Below are 22113 nucleotides of genomic sequence, written 5' to 3'. Positions count from 1 at the left end.
ATGGCTAAGTGTTTCTGAGTGCAGAGTCTTGAGAGTCACTAATTAGTCTAACCCATGACTGGCTTTAAATAGTCATGCCCCCATTTTATTAGCTGTAACAAACCAGGCGCCCTTGTACACAGGGTTACCTCTCTCAGTGGGCATGGACGGGGCAGCTTAAGCTGAAGGGAAAAGTTGGGCTTAGCCAGGAAACTGACCAACTTGTCTTTGACGTGTATACCCTAGTAAATTAGAATTTTCCTGCAGCACAAAAGAGAATTGGTTTTGAAAAACAACGGTTCCATCTAGATGTTTGGGAACAGGACAGCACTGGGCACGGTTTGGTGCCGATGTGATTTAGTCTGTCGTATTTACAGAAGAAAAATGATCATTCTCCCGTTGTTATAAATGATAGAGACATTTTCAGCTCCAGTTAGAAACCCTCATTGCATGGACGAAGACACCATCATTTCGATGTAGAGCATCAATCTCAGAAACTCATTCCTAGAGCAGACATCCCTGAGAGGGTGGAATGCATGCATTTGGTGTCAGGAGAATGGATTCCAGAGTGACCAAGAATGTCCCCAGAAGTCTTCCTTTCAGTGATGGGGAAAAATTCCACATTGAGTTTTTGTTCCCTGTGTCCCTTCTCACCTTTCAGAGCCCCCCGCCTCCCAAATTTTTTCAGCATTCTCAGTCCAGGATGTTCAAAACATCTCATAAGTGCACAGGTTTCTGCCTTCAGAGCGCTTGTCTATTTCTCCAAGAATTTCAGTAAGAATCTGGTGAAGCCCTTCCATAGTGATGGTGAGGAAGAAGGGAGAGTGATGAAATTTCTTAGCCCTGAGACACTATAGCAAGAGTGGATAGGCTTCAGATCTGGGTTGGGCATCTTTCGGAAGCACTGAGATTTGGGGTAAGACAAAGCATTGTTAAGATTTTGATAGAGGTCTGCTGGGAAAGTCTCCACTGGAAAGGCTCTTGTGCCCCTTTCTAGTTGAACAATTCATAGGCTCCACACTTGATTTTCAGATGCACTGGTTTTGAAGCAGTCAACAAAAAAGCATCCTGCTGCCAGGGCCAACCATCAAAAAGAGAAAAGAGAGCAATGCAAACCATAGGGGAATGAATGTGTGAGAGAGAAATCGTGTAGAGCGGACATATGGCTCTGCTGGCCTGATACCATGTACATTATCTCCCCCAAAGGACCCCGTGGTTTAATGGATGGGGCTTTAACCTGCCCAGAGGTCAATCTCTGCTGGACAAGTGGAACCTCATCCCCGAGGGCATTGACATACTCATGACACACGGACCTCCTCTAGGTAAGTGAAGCAAAGGTGTCCTTTCGTTATCTGTGATGCCTTTTTTCCCAAGCATAATGACTAATGCTTCAGGGACATAATCATTTTCCTCAAAAAAAAAAAAAAAGAAGTGATCGAAAAAAGAAAAGTCAATGTCTTTAAAGAAACCCAGTATGATAATTAAACTCAGCAGTTCTGCTGGGCTTACAGGTGTTCTTGAAATTAAATTTTTTGATTTAGTCAACTCAGGAAAAAATAAAATGAGCATAGAGCACCACAGTCCTTTGAGCTTGATCATTTATTTTAAGAACTGTATTCACTTTGGAGTGAGGGGGTGGGGTGGGGAATGGATGGAAGACACAGACCTCCCAATCACAGGGCTTTTGAATGGTAATGAAATGATGGAATCTTTCATTCAAAGGAACTCATTTTCCTTTTCCTTGTAATAGTGGAATCTAGGAGAGCTTTAAAAGTTTAACACTGAGCTAATTATACAGGAAAAGAATCTTTTTACTCTCTCTTTTTTTAAGCCAAAGTGTTAAGTAAGGACTTATGGTGGCTCAGACGGAAAAAAAAAAAAATTGCCTGTAATGTGGGAGACCTGGGCTCAATTCCTGGATCTCCTGGAGGAGGGCATAGCAACCCACTCCACTATTCTTGCCTGGAGAATCCCCATGGACAGAGGAGCCTGGTGAGCTACAGTCCATGGGGTCGCAACGAGTTGGACACGACTGAGCGACTAAGCACAGCACAGTATGTTGAACCTTACTTAAAGATGCTGGATCTTATAGATACAGTGAAGCTGCATCCAGGTTTAGATTGCCAATATGCACCATAGCTACCTTCAGTTACCCAGACTATGGGCCAGAAGATGATTATTTGACTTATATAATTATCTTCTAATGATTCGTGTGCTTGTTAGTGGTTTGGTTTAGCCACAGAATATTTTTCAAACAGGTTTTGTTGTTGTTTAGTCACTAAGTTGTGTCTGACTCTCGACCCCATGGACTATAGCCAACCAGGCTCCTCTGCCCCTGGGATTCCTCGGGCAAGAATATTGGAGTGGGTTGCCATTTCCTTCTCCAGGGGATCTTCCCAGCCCAGGAACTGAACCCACATCTCCTGCTTGGCAGGCAGATTCTTTACTGCTGAGCCACCTGGGAAGCCCCTTTTCAAACAGGACCACCACCCTGCTCCTCTCATCTACTGAGTGTCTATTATGCTGGCACAGCCTTGTCACACAAAGATATTCTCAGACAATCCAGATGTTTCCTTTATAGTAGGAGAGTTTCCTTTTTAAAAAAAATTGTATTAAAAACCAGATACCATGAAATCTATCGTCTTAAATTGTTAAATGTTCAGTTCTAAGAAAGTTTTCTTGATCCTCTTGGTTTGGAGAGAGGGGGAAAACAATGCAAAAATGAATGATTTTTGTAACTTTTTCCCTGTGGTTTGGGGTTGTTGTCCATGTCACTTCCCTCCTCTGTCAACCTGAAAAATAAAAAATACCTAACACATATCCCCCAATGTGAATTTAATCTTCATGGATGTTACCCCCTCCCCACCCACACCGCTTAGTGCTGCCTTCCTGCCCCGACAAGGGAAGTGCTGTGTGTTTCACAAAGAAACAGCGGAAGGGAGGACCAGGGCACGAGCCACGGTGGCACATTTTCATAAAGAGGAGTGAAGGGAAATAAGACAAGGAGCCAGTTCTGTTGCAGACGGGGAATTTATACAGATTTGCACAAGATCAGCACTTCCCTACTTTTCAAAGCTTCAGAATCTCCATCCCTGTGGTTTTTCCCTACCCCACCCCCACCTTCTCCGTACTTTACATGGTTATACTTATCAGTAACCTTTATCAAGTCATAAGTAATTAATTTCCCTGTTTTGCAATCATTGGAGACTAAGTCATTAAATTGTTGGCTAAGTATTCTGCTCAGCGTGATTTAAATAGAGAGACACTATAGAGACCAAATCCTAGCCAACTCGATCCTTTCCCTGAGTAACCTAGTTAGGTCTGGACTTGATCCTCTTAAGGCTGCTTACTGTCAGGGACTTCGACATCCTCAGCATAGAAATGTTTACATGCCTGAAGTATTATTTGGAAAATAACTTCGAACAGAACAATTGATTTGTTGTTAACAAAGTCATTAGCTTTGGTACAAAAGCAAGTGGCAGTCAGTCTGAATTCTGGCCTCCAAAGAATTCATACATTCCAGAAACTCTTTTTCTGTTTTTAATTAATTTTATTGGCGTATAGTTGCTTTACAATATCATGTTGGTTTCTTCTGTGCAACAAAGTGAATCAGCTACACATATACATCTGTCTCTTTGGGGGAAGATTTCCTTCCCATTTAGGTCACCACAGAGCACTGAGTAGCATTTCCTGTGCTATACAGTAGGTTCTCATTAGTTATCTATTTTATACATAGTATCAGTACTGTATATACGTTAATCCCAACCTCCCAATTCATCCCACCCCCATCCGGGAACTCTTAAGAAAGAGGCTACCATCCCTCTCTTTGTAGTAAAGTTGGAGTAACTTAGAGAGTGGCTGTGCGTGTAGCAGAGTAAGATCTACATCAGAGAGTTCCAAAATGTTAGTGAAAGTCGCTCAGTCGTGTCTGACTCTTTGCGACCCCATGGACTATACAGTCCATGGAATTCTCCAGGCCAGAATACTGGAGTGAGTAGCCTTTCCCTCTTCCAAGGGGATCTTCCCGACCCAGGAGTTGAACCGGGGTCTCCTGCATTGGAGGCGGATTCTTTACCAACTGAGCTATTAGAGAAGCTCTATTAATAAAAAGCCAGGCAAAGTTTTCATTAGGTAAAGCTGAACATTAATCAGTGTAGTTAACTGGGAATTCTTGTGAACATTCTGGGCTAGGAGGTAGGAGGTGGATATGGGAATTGGCCTTGAATCTTTTCCTGTTAAGAAAGGAACCGTGACACATGGGACTTCATTATTATGATACCAGCAAGACACTTTCTCAGGTGATTATATATGAAATGAGATGTTTTCCCTCTTCAAAAAAAAAAAAAAAAAAAAATCCATGAGGGAATATGCCAATCACTGTGGATTAAAGTTTTTCCTCTAATTAGCAAAGTTTTGAAATCTCTGATTGAATTTTTTATAGGGCCCCTTGCTTATATTCCACGCTTTTCCATATTCTCTGGCCATTCCCCAGTCAGCATGTCTTTATAGAGATGTTAAAACTTCATTTCTACTATTTTGCCAAACAAAGTGGAGTGAGCTGGCCTCTCCCTTTCTGACTGATCAGTTCTGAGTGGCAGAAATCACCTAATGGAGCAATGGTGTGTGTTCCCACTGATTATGACTTAGCCTTTTGGCCTGTCTGCTTTCCTAACACCCCATCCCACTGAGGCGATTGGATTCCATTCTGGGCCATAATCATTCAGTAGCTGACTTTTGCTATAATTGACGTCAGTTTTTATGGATTTTCTGCATTAGACATAGAACTAAGTGGCTTTTACTTAAAGGTAGTCCATCAGCCCCAGCTTACTGCATTGCCACCACAGGGTCACCATGGTTGCCCGGTTGCTAGAGAGGAGACCAGAGGAAGAGCTTGGCATTCCCAAGCGTGGGTCATCAGGAACCACCAAGGGTTAAGAGTTGATGTGTTTAAAGTGAACAAGGACCTCCCTAGCGGTCCAATGGTTAGGACTCTGTACTTCCACTGCAAAGGGGCATAGATTCAATCCCTGGTTGGGGAACTCTTAAGATTCCACGTGCCACACTGTGCTGCCAAAGATCAAAAATGATAATAAAAATAAAGAGAACAAGATATCTTGTGGCCAGTTTATAGGAAGTCCCTCCTAGCCCTTCTTCTTTAAAGTCTACATCTTGGAAGTAGACTGCTCTAAGAGAGCTATAATTTAAAAAAGAAAGCAACTGAATTGAGAGAAAAAGAGAGAGTATGGGACTGCCGGGAATAAATGTCATTGGGCCCATGAAGAAGATTTGAAGCCCATGGCTGAATAAATCAAATCCCTCACAGGGAGGGGGGGAAAAAATGTTAATTAACGGAAGGAAAAAAATGGAAACCAAAAAAAAAAATTTTTTTCAAGATCCTAAAGAAGACAAAGTGACGAGTGAAAAGTTCCTTAAAAGCCATTGTAAGCTTTAATGGGGAGGCTAGGATTACAGATAATGTAATAAACCTTCTGTGAGTTATGGCTTCCTGAAAGTCTAAATGAAACCTTACCTGAAGACAGAAAATTAAGAGTATTGATTGCATTTTACCCTTAGGTTTTCGAGACTGGGTTCCAAAGGAGCTTCAGAGAGTGGGCTGCGTGGAGCTTTTAAACACAGTCCAGAGGCGAGTCCGGCCCAAACTCCATGTGTTTGGTGGAATCCATGAAGGTAAGACCAGAAGAAAGGGGTTCACAACATTATGAGTCATTAGCCATGATCTCATTCCACAGCAGAGACCTTAGTTACCGGGAATAACTGGAGTGGTGGTTGCCAAACTCTACCTGTGGAATGCTTTCAGTGAGATGAAATGTTATGAGAAACACTTGCATATAAAGCTGAGAAGTATTTTGTGGAGAACTGCTCTCTTGTAAGCGGAACGTGTGTGCTCAGTCACTCAGTCGTGTCCAACTCTTTGTGACTCCATAGACTGTAGCCCACCAGTCTCCTCTGTCTATCGGGGTTCTCCAGGCAATACTAGAGTGGGTTGCCATGCCCTCCTCCATAAACAGTAAGAAACCGAATCTGGTCCACCTTTTGGGAAACCCATCACTAACCCCAGATGACTTCTGGAATCTCAGGGCTCTGATGAAGAGTGGTTGATAACCACTATTGCAGACCAGCACAGATGGAATAAAGGACAGATTTTCTCTTTAAGAGCATTAGAAGAAATGGCCTGGATTTTAGACTAAATAATGTCCTTGGCCTCTTCCTACCTGTAAATATTATACAAGACTTTCTCCAAAAAATATTAATAACTTTGTACATGCAATGAAAGATATAGAACTGAAGTGGTGGAACTTACACATTTGTAGGTAGACTTTTCCTTACTAAAGCTCAGAAAACCATTTCAGACTTCTCAGAAATCATCCGTGCTTTTAGTTGGGGCTGAGGTTAAACAGCATAATTAAATCTCCCCTAGATGGGAACTGGTCAAGTTGCTGTTTTCTGCCTTTCAGGGTAAGCTGTGAAGTCAAGTTCACAGAGTCTGAAAGCCTTGCTGGAGGCCCTAGATTTTCTCTCTCCTCCCTTTTTCAAACCAGGGGTCCCTGGGCCTTGGGACAGACCGGCCTTAGGTTTTGTGGTTGTACCATCGTCTCCTGGTTACATATGTTTGTGTGCAATGAGTGTGTGTATGTGAGCAGCCTCCATATTCACTCACTCACGGCTGTTACTCTGAGTTATTTATGAACCTGCAGGTGAGGAATTTAGGCCTGGCACTGTGAAAAACCAAAGTTTGCTTTGCAAAGTCCTCAATCCAGTGGCTTCCTGGCTAGGTGGGTAATAAACAGCATATTGAAAATCATCCTACTGGGGCCAGAGAAAATCCAGCTTGCTCCGAGTGTAGGCACGAGCTGTGTAGATGGAGAGCAAGGGTCCAGCTCCCTGAGAGCGGATATCATCCTGCCCTGACTTTGAGCCACACTCTTTGGAAAGGAGGGCACTTCTCTAAGGCCTGATACGGGCTGGGAGTAGAAGAAGGATGGAAGATCATGTCTAAATAGCATTTCTGGGGAGCAGTTATGAATTTCTGCATCCTCACCTATAAGTTTGCATTTTATCCTTTTTAAAAAAATCATTAATTAGCTTTAAAGTAGCCAGACAATTGGGGAATTCCACTGAAGTCCCCAAATAATAAACTTGCTTAAAAGGAAGGAGATCATATTCAAATAAACTTGTCTCGCTTTTATTCGTTTAAGACAGCTGAAGAGGGCAGAGAGAGGGCAAATACCAGCCTCTTGATGGAGAGAGATAACAAGACTTTATGACCCCAGAACTAAACAGTGCACATTTTAAATGCTTCTTTTCTTTTCTTAAGAGATTTTTTCCATTGACCCTCATTAAGCTCTCTACAGGCTTATATAGAGAAATTTTAGCAAATGGAAGGGGAAAAAAAAGCCTTATCAGTTATTTGTATAAGTCCTGATAAATTTCTTTTTCACAAATGTAGTCTTGTGTGCCATAAGAACCTGATACCGACATAGAATTACAAACTTAATTACAGAGGCTGTAAGACAAAATATAAGGTATCCAGGGACATGTGCGAATCTGCAAACGTGCTAAAAATTTCAACATGTTGAAATTTATAAGAGATATGAATATACATACCAAAGGCCCAGAGAAACTTGCTTAGCTTTCTTCTCATAGGTCACAAGAGATTTATACTGCCGATGGGAAGTGTTTTTGCTTGAGCCAGTGTCCAGTGGTGTAAGAAGTGTAGGAAGCAGTGTCCTGTGGTGGTATCTCTCCAGACCACTTGGACATTTGATTATTTCTTGTTTAGTTCCTAAGTTGTGTCCGATTCTTTGCGACCCCAAGGATGCTAGACCACCATCCTCCTTTGTCCATAGGATTTTCCAGGCAAGATTACTGGAGTGGGTTGCCATTTCCTTCTCCAGGGGATATTCCTGACCCAGAAGTTGAACCCAAGTCTTCTGCATTACAGGCAGATTCTTCACTGCTGAGCTACCCAGGAAGACCCCAGATATTTGATTATAACTGATTCTTTTGAATAAAATGGAACTCAGCATCAAAGTCACACAATTCAAGTAAGAAAATGTTGACTAAAAAGATGCACAACGTGAGAGTTTTGAGTTAAGTTTTATTTGGGGCAAAATGAGAACTGCAGCCTGGGAGACAGCACCTCGGATAACTGAGAAACTGTTCCAAAGAGGTAGTAGAGGAACGTCAATATATAAGATTTTGGTGAAGGGGGCATTCAGTGCAATCAAGCATTTACTTTATAAAAGCTTTTCTGCTAGTCACGAGGAGCTAATGTTACCATGAAGGGATTTAGTACTTTTCTAGATATGAAGAGATGCAAAGGTTGGGGTTGATATAGTCAAAGCTATGGTTTTTCCAGTAATCATGTACAGATGTGAGAGATGGACCATAAAGAAGGCTGAGCACTGAAGAATCGATGCTTTGAAATTGCGCTGTTGGAGAAGACTCTTTTGAGAGTCCCTTGGACTGCAAGGAGATCCAACCAGTCCATCCTAAAGGAAATCAGTCCTGAATAGTACTGATGCTAAAGCTCCAATACTTTGGCCACCTGATGCAAAGAGCTGACTCATTAGAAAAGACCCTCATGCTGGGAAAGATTGAAGGTGGGAGGAGAAGGGGAAAACAGTGGATGAGATGGTTGGATGGCATCACCGACTCGATGGATATGAGTTTGAGCAAACTCCCAGAAATGGTGAAGGGCAGGGAAGCCTGGAGTGCTGCAGTCCATGGTTCACAAAGAGTTGGACACGACTGAGCAACCGAACAACAGAGGATTGGGGTCATGAAATCAGTTCCTGAAAATATCTTAACTCTCTAAAGACCTGTTCCACCAGTTTCCCTGGAGCACAGACTGCCTCACTCTCCATCCTGACCTGCCTTCAGGGCATGTTGAAAGTCAACAGCTACAGCAACACAGGATTCCATCTCCACAGAGGCAGATGGCAAATGCCCTTGGCAAGCACCAATTTGTAGGTGACAGTAAGATCACTTAGTGTTGGAATTTCCCTGATGGTCTAGTGGCTAGGATTCTGGCACTTCCAATGCAGGGGCCCCAGGTTTGATTCCTGGTCAGGGAACTAGATCCCACATGCCACAACCAAAGATCCTGCATGCTGCAACTAAGACCCAGTGGAGCCAAATAAATTAACTCATTTTGAAAAGATAACTTATTGTTAACTTTCATTGGGGCAGTTTAGAGCTTGTTTTATAAATAAGGAAGCTAGGAATTCATGTCTCTAAACTCCCAGTGCTATACCCTGCGTGAGTCTCACCTGTCTTGAAGCCCATTTGGGTTTGAGTGAAGGATGTGTTTGCCCCCTTGAGTTTATGTTACTCGTCTTCTTCCCTGGAACTCAATAGTTAATACATGGCTTTGAAATGAAAATCACATTTGAAATAAGAGGGAAAAAAATGTTTTTTCTTTATTCTCACTAGTAAAGAAATCACAGCCTCTCTTCTACAAATCGAGTGTTGAAATAAATTACACGGAATCACTTTTCTTTGAAGTAGAGGATTCCCCCTTTAAAGAAAATAAAATCGGGAGGCAGCTTCTGAAAGCTGTAACAGGGGCTCCACTGAATTTCATCTCACTGCCCACTGGCAAAGACTTTTTTGTTTTCCTTGGCTGATAGTCCTGCACGGAGTCACTATCATTTGTATATTTCACAGTAAGTGTGACACTCTCTCTCCGCAGGTTACGGCATTATGACCGACGGTTACACGACGTACATCAATGCCTCAACGTGTACAGTCAGCTTTCAACCGACCAACCCTCCAATTATATTTGACCTTCCAAACCCACAGGGTTCCTGAAGCTCCAAACACCCAATTGGAATGTGAGGGAAGGTCTAAAAAAACTGCCATTTTTCTAATTATAAACTTACATTCTCTTCCTTGTTTATTTCCAGATCCTGTGAGTTCTTTTTGTAAATTGCTGGAACACGAATGATGCTAGAGGTTATGCTTCTTCTTCCTTTTTTTTAAATGGGGCATCCATTTGGAATCAAAAGAGCGTTGTGAATTTGTAAAATGACTTCTGTTTTCTCAAAGGCCACGCCATTGTAAATTGTTAGTGTTCGCCAAAGGACAGCCAAGCTTTCTTTTGAAAAGGTGACAAAAGTCTTATTTTAATATGCTTTAAGCTGGAAAAAAAAAAAAAAAAGAAATAAAGCAGGTAGGCAGTGTTTTAAAAACCACCCAGATTTGCACAACAGTTTAAGAGTACTGTTTGAAGTATTTTATTTTTATGATGTTTGTTGTTGTTGTTTTTCTTGGGAATGCTTCTTTTTTGCAGACGTGGCCCAGATTTAGAGCAATCTTTGCAACAAAAGTAGGCGTGGAAAAGACTTCCCTTCGCACTCTCACTATAAAGCAAGCTGTGTCAAGGGAAAAAAACAGCTCTCGTTTAGAGGATGGCTTAGCTAGTGAGATCCATATTGTGGTTATACAAGGTCTCATCGTTTGTTTGTTTCTTTTAAATTATTTTAGCTTTAAAAATATGGAAATGGAATCTGTCAAGAGCAGGTATTTCATGCAGTTAAAAAAAAAAACGAGCGTGCAGACTCCTTTTCAATATGGGTTTATATATATAAATATTTTTTGTGTATTATGACTAAGTTAGGGGTTTAATATTGCCAAGGACAGTACAACTGTAAAGGGATGCTTGATCGTGGAGCATCAGAAGTCCGAAGGAGCTGACGCATGTTCTCAGAACTCAAGGTCTTAAAGAGCTTGAGTTAAATCTAGGTACACTCGCAGGCGTGTATAGATTTAAACGGATGCAATGGAAGCTAACTAAAATAAGGCTTAGTTGTCCTTTATATTTAAATGCCCTGAATTGCCTCCTTACGTCCTCCTCCCTCCCCACCCCCCATTTTGCACTGTGTGTTTTGATGCAATCTTCGCTAGCACAAAATATTGTCGCTAATAGTCCTTTCTGTTTTCCCATTGTAAATGCTGTCGAGCTTTATTCTATTTTATGTTATCTTGTTAATGACATTTAGGAAAGCAGTTGTTTCTTTAAATTTATTGTGATATTCTATATCTAGCGGCCTTTATATGCAAATAAAATTGCAAGATTTTTAAATCTGTGCTGTTTGGAGGGTTGTGCTGGTGGGAGGGTGGTAGTTTAGTCCTGGGCAAAGAGGGATTTATTCATATGCAACATTGGTACTCCCTTTCAGAGGAATTAGAATAAGTGACTTTTTTTTTTTTTTTCAGATTTTCAATAAATTTTTATTACCTTCCATTCACAGGCTGGCAGGTAGATCGATAAGGCACTCAGTGTACTCTTTCCTTCCATCATGCTGTCATCTATCTTGCTGTAGATTTCAGAGGGTGAGGATTTAGTCTTTAGCTATTGTAATGTCTATAGGAACAGAGGGACTGTGCAGAAGAGGGACTGTTGTGGACATGTGTGTGGGAATGAGAAGACAAACCAGTGGGTAACGGAGTAACCCGTGCGTGATCCCTTTTGTCCCCAGGAGCAGTCACCATCCCCCCCCCCTTACTTTTTTTTAAAAATAAGTAATGTCCACCACTAGAATCCCTGGAGGAGGAAAAGGCAACCCACTCCAGTATTCTTGCCTGGGAAACCCCATGGACAGAGGAGCCTGGCAGGCTATAGTCCATGGGGTTGCAAAGAGTCAGACATGACTTAGAGACTGGGCACGCGCACACTAGAATGTTGCAGCAGCCAGGAGGCAGCAGGGGGCCGGGTGGGGAAAACCATATTACGTCCTTTTTATTTTCTCTGGAAGAGCCATTAAAGAAAAGCAGCGTGATCTTGAATCTGCAATATATCCCGTACATCTGCATTCCAGTGCCCGTTGGATTGTAGCATTCTAACACATCCTCCTCCCTTCCTACCCACGAGGCATCCTTTGGTATAATCCACAAAAAGAATTCTTGGATTTCAGTACCAACAAATTACAGAGAATGTCCTAGGCCAGAATTCTGGCTCAGAGTTATACTGTTAATACCCATAAAGTGTCTTGGGTGGCCACCCAGAGCCAAAAGTGGTCCATGACCTTAGTAGCTGAGATGTGCTGTGGAGGTTAACCATACTTCCTTGACCTACTGCATCAGCAGAAGAGGGTGGTGATTTCAGGCTCATTCCCCGGGTGCTGAACTGAGCGTTGACCAAATGGGAATTTCAGCTGGTTACAGTGTAAGGAGTTAGGCCCAGACTTCTGGAAAAGCAGGCTCTCCAGAGACAGGTGGATGATCGCGATGACAAGTGTGCGTGCCCAGCCCTTGAGAGCACGTCTGGACACTAATTAAGCTAAGCACTTACTAAAATTGCTTTCCATTGTGTGGGGGCAGGAAGCAGCCCAGTCTGTTAATCTATGGGGTGGACTGGCTCAGACAGAGCTTCCTTCAGCCGGTCCGGGTTCACCATTCCATATGTGTGAACTGCCTCCGGGGGGCCCAGGATGACTCCCAAGGCCAGACGTTTTCTCCGCTGGGCCTTATAACAAGGAAACATCAGAAATAGATTAGACATTGTGCGCTTTCTATCCTTCTGTAACCAGGCTCTCTGCTGAGTCGGTTTCCTATTTTGTTTCTGTTGTTACTCAGTTGCCAACTCGTGTCTGACTCTTTGCAACCCCATGGACTGTAGCACGCCAGGCTTCCCTGTCCTTCACTATATCCTGGAGTTTGCTCAAATTCATGTCCATTGAGTCGGTGAGGGTAGCCAACCATCTCATCCTCTGCTGCCCCCCTCTTCTTTTGCCTTCAATCTTCCCCAGCATCAGGATCTCAGAATTCTGGGAGAGGTTACATAAGCCCCACTTTTTAGATAGGAAACTGAGACTCCAAAAGTTAAATCACTTTCCCTAGGAAAATGGAAGCTTCAAATTCATTCCCTAGGGAAATGGAAGGTCTCTTTGACTCTCTAGTCAATTCCCTGTTCATCACCCTACCTCTAGGACAGAAAGGAGAATGCTGTCCAAGAGCTGATAGAAGACTGATGGGGCCGCGGGGTACTCCCTGTCCCTCACCTGGGGGCCTGCTGAAGCACACTGCACAGGGCTTTGTAACCGCAGCCAGCTGAACCATGTCCTTCCCGCTTGAAGCCTAGCACAGTGTGGTCAGAAGAGCACAGAGCCTAGAGCCAGCGCCTGGCTCCGCAGTGCCTGGCTTCCCCTCAAACTGGCGCAGATACCTTTGGCTGGGTACTCACCCTTCCTGTAAAATGGGGGTGATGGTGATGATGATGACGTCGTTGTACATTGTTGGTCTACATTACACGATGTGGCGATCACTGCCTAGCATCTTAGTAAGTGGTAACACACGCTTGTTCAACACGTCTCCAGAGCTGCCTTGAGATTCTCCAGGCAGGACCTGCCGGTTGACTTCTCACCTACAAGAGCATTGTTTCCGAGAAAGTGTGTCTGTTTGCAGTCATTGGAAACCATTAGCCATCCCTCTTTACAAGAATCTGTCTTCTTTGGAGAAATGTCCGTTTAGGTCTTCTACCCATTGAGCTGTATGAGCTGCTTATGTGTTTTGGAGAGTAATCTTTTGTCAGTTGTTTCATTTGCAATTATTTTCTCCCATTCTGAGGGTTGTCTTTTAATCTTGTTTATTGTTTCCTTTGCTGTGCAAAAGCTTTTAGGTTTCATTAAGTCTCATGTGTTTATTTTTGTTTTTATTTCCATTATTCAAGACCACTGTGTGTAAACTAGATAGCCAGTAAGAAGTTGCTGTTTAACACAGGGAGGCTAGGCAGGCACTCTGTGATGATCTGCAGGGCTGCGGTGTGGGGAGGGAAGGGAGGTGATATATGTGTAATTATGGCTGATTTGCATTGTTGTATGGCAGAAACCATCACAACATGGTAAAGCAATTTTCCTCCAATTAAAAAATAAATTAAAAAAAAGAACATGAAGAATGCCAAGGGCATTTGCTAGAGGCTGATCAGGGAGACTGATTTTTCAGTTTGGGTATCCTAGTTTGCAAAATCCCATCTAATCTCAGAACAGGAAGGGGGCTGTATTCTTTCAAGTCGCATTAAAGGGCACCCATGGATCTTAGCCTCTCTTGCCCTTTGGGTCTTTACATTTCATCTCACCATCTTTTTTCAAGCTCAATTAGTGAATTTTTTCTCTACATTCTCTCCCCAGCTCCTTTTGTCTTATAAAGATGCTGGGGGATGCCAAAATCCCCTTAAGAGGCAGGTCACTGTTGTTCTGACAGGTGGCCAGCGTTAAGCCTGCCTTCATCTCCATCACTTAAGTAAATAAATACTGTGACCCAGGTCTTAAGTAGGGAGAAACAGAAGCTGGGAGGATTGGGGACTTGTCAATTGCAGATAAAACACTTGCTGTGCCCAGAATAATACCCCCCTCCCCCAACCCTCATCCAGCAAGAATGTGCTGCTTTGGTAGAGTTAACATCCACATGGTATTTTGCTTTTCCAGTGTCTTTTCATGCCCTTCTCATGCCTTCCCATTCCCACTTGCCTAAAAATTTTAAGGTACTTTTTGTTTAATTATTACACCAAAGTGAGTTCAGAGATTAAGTGAATTTTGAGAATTCGGCTCTGAGCTGAGGCATTTGGAAATACTGCTGGGCACGGGGCAGGGGGTCATTAGAGGTGGGGAGGGATCCTGGACTGGACAATCTTAATGAGTAGTTTCATAGAAGGCTCTAAGCCCACTCTGGCTATCGCCTTCTTAACACAAAACGTTTTTTCTCCTGCTTTGCAGTGAAGAAGCAGGATTGCTGCATGTATGACTCAGAAGTTTAAAGCTATTTTCTTTTCCTTTGCAAAATGTCACCTCTACCAATCTACTTCTGTCCTTCCTTCCCATGGAAGAGAAAACCATGCTAATTGCAAAGCCTCTCTGAGAAGCCTCTCTGGATGCCTGTATAAAATCACCTGTGCAGCTCGTGAGACGTTCAGAGAGGCTCAGTGGCACCACCATGCTCACACAGCAGATTCAAAGAAACAGCCCTGCATTGACATTCAGACTCTGAACATAAACGGCTCTCTCAACTTGACATTCAGGAATAATCGAAGATGGGGAGATGAGTTTGGCCAGACATAAGGTAATTTTGTAGCCAAGAACAAGTTGCCTATATGGAGCTTATTTAAACCAGATTACTTGAGAAAAGCTCAGACTCTGACCCCCAAGTGTTCCCATGAGTGTTCACTTTTTTCCCCTTCAACTTGTCCACCGACACTTTCTCTGATGGGCAGCCAGTTCCTTCTACTGGAAGATATGGGTGCCTGTTTCTGCCCTTGCTCCCTCTGAACTTGGACTGTTCTCCATCATGCATTTTGACACACATGTGCATGTCCAGTCTGGAAGGCACTGGGTGTGGGTCAGAGCCCCCAGCATTGGCACCAGACATGGTTGTTTTCAAATCCCAGCTCTGTCATTGGCCATCTGGGCAGCCTTGGATGTGGTATGTCCCTTCTCTCAGCCTCAGGCTCCACACCTGTGTAATGGGAATGCTTCCTACTTGACAGTGGGTTTGTCAGAGTTGATCATAGGATCCTGGGCCCAGTGAGCTATTATTTAAAAATGGAAGACTTTATTCTGCCAGCCATGATACTTTCTTACAAATGCAGAAAGAAACATTTAGCTTACTTTTGTCTGTTAGAGCCCTTTACATGAGAAAGTGAATTCCTTGAACTGGACTGAGTCAGGGTAAAGGAGCTGCAAAGCCCAGCCATCCATAAATCAAGCTCTTTAAATTCCTGTCTCTCTCCCTCTCTGAGCTACCTAACAAAACATTTGTGGTAGGTTCTTCTCGACCCCTTCTTATTTCCTTCCTGAATTAGGGATGCCTTACAAGACAAAACTCTTGAGGTAAAAGGCCTTTCATATCCGAGAGCATCTATATCTGGGTAATGGTGAGAGAGAAAAATGCATTTCCATTAGGAAGCATGGCCACAGTGGTACTAAAAGCACGAGTAGACTAAACATACAGAGCGGAGAGCCTGTGCCCATCAATCAGCTTTGATTTTTATGAAGCCACAGTTACCATGAGGTGCATCTGAATGCTCTCAGAGCCCACTTACCAAGGGAAAGGGCTGTGATTTCATAGCCTGTTTCTGCCCCGACCTTAGTGGATGACCTTGGAAATCCAAGGCTGAGCTTTTCAGTAAGAGCTCCAGAAATAGCAAATGACTTGGAACCCGAATGCTCCATGCTTGAGCTCCCCAACATGCCCTTGCACATACTGGCAATAATGCTTCAGTAGCAACAACTTAATCCTCATATTTCCTGGAAACTTTTCTGAGTTTCCTTATCCTTACCCAGAACACCCCTCACCCTTGATACCATCATAGCCACCCCCTCACCCCCCACACACATACTTCTTTCTACCTTAGGACATTCTGATCACTGCTTGTCTGCCTGTGAGCTTCCTGAGATCAGTGACAAGATCTTCTGTCTCTGCATTCCCAGCATCTAGGTCCAAAGACATGCTTTCTTAATAAATTGTTCGGCAGACAATAGCTAGGTCTACGAGAAAGATAGGAGAAATTAATCACAGATCAGATCAATAAATATTTATTGGACACCGTAAGCCCAGTGATGTACCAAAAAGCTTCTTTTGTAAGACCCAGTTCTTGCCATAAAAAGTAATTTTGGTCCAAAAAAGAAAAAAAGATATTGACAAATGAAGTTAAACAGCAATAAGAGATTTAAATAATAGTTCAAGACAGCAATAAAAAAAAAATCAGAGTCTGTAATGCACAGTTTTCTCCAGTTATATGAGTGGCCATTGTTCTGGGGAGGTGCTCACTGGGGTTTAAGCTCCAGACAAGCACAGGCAGCTACCCCAGGAAAGGGAGTCTGAGTGATAATGTCAATCCCATGCAGCTTCATTCCTGGAGGAGAAAAACCAGTCTGACCAGTGGCAATTCCGAATGTGTCACGTAGCTGGTTTGTTTTCTTAATTTACTCTATGAAATGGTTTTCTCTAATGGTATGCCATTGACAAAATGCGCCATAATGTCTTCATCCATCACCTCCAAGTGCTTTTGCATGCATCAGTTGTTGACTTGTTTTCTCCCGTTCAGCACATAAGTGAAAGGAATGATTTATCCAAGGCCACAAGTTACTTTTATATGGAATCTGAAATAGCTCCCTGGAGAAATCCTGCCCTCGCACATGTTTCTTAATGCTGCTCTGAACTTGTATTGAAAGGTGACTTTGGCCTGGACTGCACTGATATCCTCCTGACCAGTGTTTCCTGGGGAGCTGATCCAGGGATCTGCTGTGGTTTGTAGCTCTCAGATATAAGAGCTCACATTCTTGTGAGTGTGACCGTTTAGGGCTGGGTTATGGGGGGTGGAAACTAGAACTTGGCCTTTGATACTGTGTAAGGACATTTGAACGTGTAATGAGATTCCCCCATGAGCTCTCTTGAACTCATATTCACCAGGAAGAGAAAGGGTATGGCATGCATGAATACACTTCCCTTCCTTCTTTTAATTTGTCCCACATCCTTGAACTTCGCTCCCCAGGCTGGAGACAGTCTGGCCCTTGACCCTTCAGAGTTTTGCACATCATTGATGCAGAAATGGAAGAAGAACAGGAACATCAAGATAATTCTTATTAGATCTGAATAGACATTTTTCCAAAGAAGACATACAAATTGCCAACAGACACATGAAAAGATGCTCAGCATCATTTATCACTGGGGAAAGGCAAATCCAAACCACAATGAGATATCACCTCACCTCTGTCAGAATGGTTATCATCAAGTAGACAACAAAAAGCAAGTGTTGAGAAGGATGGGGAGAAATAGGAACTCTTGTACACTGTTGGTGGGAATATAAATTGCTTTGGCCATTATGTAAAACAGTAGGGAGGTTCCTCAAAAGAGTGAAAAATAGAACCACTATACAAGCTAGCAATTCTACCTCTTGGCATTTACTTGAAGAAAAAAATACTAATCTGAAAATATACCTACACGTCCATGTTCATAGCAAGCATTATTTGCAATAGCCAAAATATGGAAGTACTCTAGATGTCCATTGATAGATGAGTGGATAAAAAAGGTGTGATACACATACACACACAATGGAATATTACTCAGCCATAAAAAGAATGAGATATTGCCATTTGTAACAATATAGATGGGCTTAGAGGGTATTATGCTAAGTGAAATAAGTAAGAAAAAGTCAAATGCTATGTGATTTCACTTGTATGTGGAATCTAAAAAAGCAAATGAATAGACATAACAGAAATGGACTTACAGAGAGCAAATTGGCAGTTGCCAGAGGGGAGAGGAGTGAGGGGCTGGGTGAAATACACAAATTGGATTAAGAGGTACAAACTTCGAAGATGAGTCACAGGGATATAACATGCAGGATAAGGAATATAGTCAATAATACTATGACAATTTTGTTTGGTGAGAGATGGTTACTAGACTTTAATGTATTTAAATGTCCAATCACTGTATTGTACACCTGAAACCTAGTAATGTATGCAACTATACATCGATTCATTGATTTTTTTAACAAAAGATCATTTTTATCTGCTAAAGTTTCCTTGAGACAAGGCAGAGAATGGCATTCTCAAAATCCGACTTGATACTGATTCAGACACTGCAAAGCTTTTGTCTGACTGATGGTGATCATAAAGATGAAACGTTTGAAGTATCTTAGAGTACAGAGACCCTGGAATGTTGAACACAGTACTCCTATCTGCATTGCTAATAACTTGTGGCAAGATTTGAAATAGCACGTTTACCTTCTTATCTCAAAAAGTTGAAAAATATAACTTGGAGGGTTTCTTTCACCTGAGAAAATGTGTTGGAATCAATTTTACGGCAATAGTGCTAATCATCACACTGTATTTCTGTATTAAAGGGGGGAAGAGAGAGATTGTACGTCAACAATACTGCTGCTACTGCTAAGTCACTTCAGTCGTGTCCGACTCTGTGCAGTCCCATAGACGGCAGCCCACTAGGCTCCCCTGTCCCTGGGGTTCTCCAGGCAAGAACACTGGAGTGGGTTGCCATTTCCTTCTCCAATGCATGAAAGTGAAAAGTGAAAGTGAAATCGCTCAGTCATGCTAGACTCTTAGCGACCCCATGGACTGCAGCCCACCAGGCTCCTCCATCCATGGGATTTTCCAGGCAAGAGTACTGGAGTGTGTCGCCGTTGCCTTCTCCCAACAATACTACATCATATATATAGCAAATTAACCATTTTCCTTGACTGGCTATATTTCTGGGTACAAGTGGAATTGAAATTAGGTGTACAGAAGGATAAAAATTCCCTTACATTGTTTTCTAAAGGGCTGAATAACCAAAAAAAAAAAATCTAGAACTAATCATAAGACCACTGATTGTAATAGGAACAATGCGTTGATTTCACATCTTTTAAGCAAAAGCTGTATGTTCTAGGAAAAGTCAGAAACTATAGTAGATTGGCATTGTATTTCTCTTGCATCTGTATTGAATAAGATCATCTTCCCCAAGAAAGATGAAGTCTCCAGGTACAGCATCCAGAGATAGCAATACAATATGCTTGAGTTCAGAAATTACGCTGAGAAATGTATTCAATAAAAAGGTGAAGTAGGGGTGAGGAAAGGAGAATAAGGAGAGAAAGCAAGAATCTAGGTCCAAAACTCAATCAACTTTTGGATTTCTGAGACCAATAGGTGTGACTTGTATATGTCTTCTGCTCACTTTCTTTAAACTGAATTGACGGATTTATCTTCCCTAATGTTAGGACATCTGGTTGTTGCATTCATATGAAGTCTGCTGGCTTTTGTAAGGAGACAGGGAGAGCTGGACCTCTCTTCCACTGCCCCCGCCATCACAGTCCATATGATGGGTTTTTCCAGCACAGTCAACTCAATGGCACATGGAAGGCTGTTTTGTGAGAATGTTACTTTTAACGAAGATTCTTCCCACAAAATAAATTATGTATCTCCAGTGAAGTGACAAGATGCAGGCTCTTCCAGCTCTACTTGTAGATTCAGCAGTATCTGATTTATTGGTATCAATATTTATATCCATGCCAGTTGTGCTGTGGTTGGTTGGTGGTATTTGCAGCGAATAGCTTGGCTGGGATGCTAAGGACATCACCTACTGTTTTTAAAGCTCAGCATTCTCAAAGCTATTTAAAGAAGCCTTCACCACCACCTCTTTCCACCAATGTTAAAAGCAATTCAATAGAGGCATTCTCCTTTCATAGTCCCCCAGGTAATTTTTACTGACCTAGAGGCATTCTGGAGGGAGACTTCTGTTGGCAGTTTTTTTCCTCTTATGTAGTTCCTTTTCCTCTGAAAGTTTTCTAAGATTGTAAGTGTCACTCTTCAGTTGAATCTGTGTATAGTTCTTTCAGTGGGTTAGAAAATGTTTCTACGCCTTACCTAAAGTCAAAAAGATTCTGTTTTAGACCTCATTTGAGGAAGGAGGTTTGGAAGTGGCATACCCAGTAGATAACTTTTTGGGTGTTAGTGGCCAGTAACGTGCCCTTGGGGGATGTTAGGTGGAGGGCAGAGATGCAAATCTGTACCTCTGTAGCCAGCCACCAGGTCCCTAATATTTTCTCACGTAGCCACTCTTCATCAGGCACCGTATTTAGTGTAATATTGAGTGCAGAGTTGGGCCAAAGAGAGGCTCCAACTGAAGCCTTAACCACAGTGGTAAAACCTGCATCAGAGCAAATGAGCTTTTCTCCAAGTGACCTGCATCATATCAGTGGTGCCATTCCCTTTTCTTTAACACACTGTAACACACAGTCACCACTTTCTATTGTGATTTTTGCAGACATTTCATCACTTTTATTTTTTAGCCATGATGTCTATAAAGAGGAAAAGGTACCAGTACATTCATTTATTAGTGTTTGATGACAAACATACTTTATTGGAGAAAGAAATGATTACAAAGTAATTGACCTTTGGACCATGTGGTTAGGAGTGCGTGTGTGTAAGCTGGAGCGGTCTGGCTAATGTTAAATCTAGGAAATTAAAGTTTTAGGTCTTTTAAACTTTTATTGTTTGGATGATATATCTTAAAACAGGCCAATGAGTGCACTCTTTCTTCTTCAAGGATTTAGAACTTCTCTGGCTAATATTAACATTGATGTCTGCAAAGTGAGGTTGAAATGGACACCCAAATAACGAGGAATAGAATATCTCTCTCATGCGCTAGGACTACTTGAAAGCTTTGGGGGATTTCTGAATTTTCCTACAGTTTTAGGGTGTCTCCCTTTAATTCCAGGTAAGTCAGCCAGAAAACTTCTCTCTACAACTTTCTCTGGTCGTGGTTTAGTTGCTAAGTCGTATCTGACTCATTGCTCCCCCGTGGACTGTAGCCCACCAGGCTGGTCTGTCCATGGGATTTCCCAGGTCTTTCAGTTAAAGAAAAAACTACAAACTCAAGACTCTAAATATCCCAGTACAGTACTGAGTTCTATGACTATGAGTATGAGTTCTATGACTCCATTTTTCAGGCTGATACATCGTAGATAGATAGATATGTAGATATAGATACCAAGATAGATACATCTGTTTAAAAATATATCTGTTTAATATATATTCATTTTTTTGTAGAAATTTTGTCTGTTCTGTTTAAAAGCAGTATCTAAAGGTTAGAGATTATGTCATAATTTGATATCCACAATTTATAATCCCTAACTGGTAGTGCAACCATTTTTTGTTTGAGACTCTGTTGAGGTCTTCACTGCAAATGAAGCCTCTCTAATCTTCACCCATTGTCCATTTACACATGAGTAAATATGTTAAGCTGCTCATAAAATGATAAAATAATTCTGAAGATAAATGCAAAATGACTTTTACAAAGACACGAAACAGTACATTACATTCTACTCTAGGGAATGCTTGCCAACATTCCACAGGCCAGAGATTTGATAAAATACCAATTTAAAGGATGGAAAAAGAATGATTCCTTGAGTGAAGAATTTTAGCTCCCCAGGATGGGAGACTAATTCTTGAAGAAAGGAGAAACATATAATTTTTTCTTACCTATGAAATTCAGCAATTCTTAAGCTAATAAATTAGAGTAAGTGGTTAGTCTGAGACATGGAGAAAATTGGATACAGTATGAAAAATTCACAACAGTGTTAATGAGAAAATGGTTGACATAAGTTCTGTGCTTCAATTTAGTATG

General features: G+C 42.0%; 1 protein-coding gene and 1 non-coding gene across 2 annotated transcripts in view; both read left to right on the top strand.

Annotated features, from left to right (window-relative positions):
• Positions 1-10145, top strand: part of MPPED2 (metallophosphoesterase domain containing 2) — a 205241-nt gene extending 195096 nt beyond the window's left edge. Inside the window, exons 4-6 of the mRNA XM_010831798.1 lie at positions 1186-1301; positions 5554-5667; positions 9695-10145. Of these exons, the coding sequence (XP_010830100.1) occupies positions 1186-1301; positions 5554-5667; positions 9695-9813 (349 nt within the window). The 3' untranslated portion in view covers positions 9814-10145. The remainder of the gene's footprint in view (positions 1-1185; positions 1302-5553; positions 5668-9694) is intronic.
• TRNAG-UCC lies at positions 9004-9077 on the top strand. Its single transcript has one exon. It is a non-coding gene; the product is annotated as a tRNA-Gly (tRNA).
• Positions 10146-22113: the final 11968 nt, after the last annotated feature.

This window comes from Bison bison, unplaced genomic scaffold (genome assembly GCF_000754665.1).
Source record: "Bison bison bison isolate TAMUID 2011002044 unplaced genomic scaffold, Bison_UMD1.0 scf7180017864531, whole genome shotgun sequence".
NCBI lineage: Eukaryota > Metazoa > Chordata > Mammalia > Artiodactyla > Bovidae > Bison > Bison bison.
This window is presented reverse-complemented; position numbering and strand designations above follow the sequence as displayed.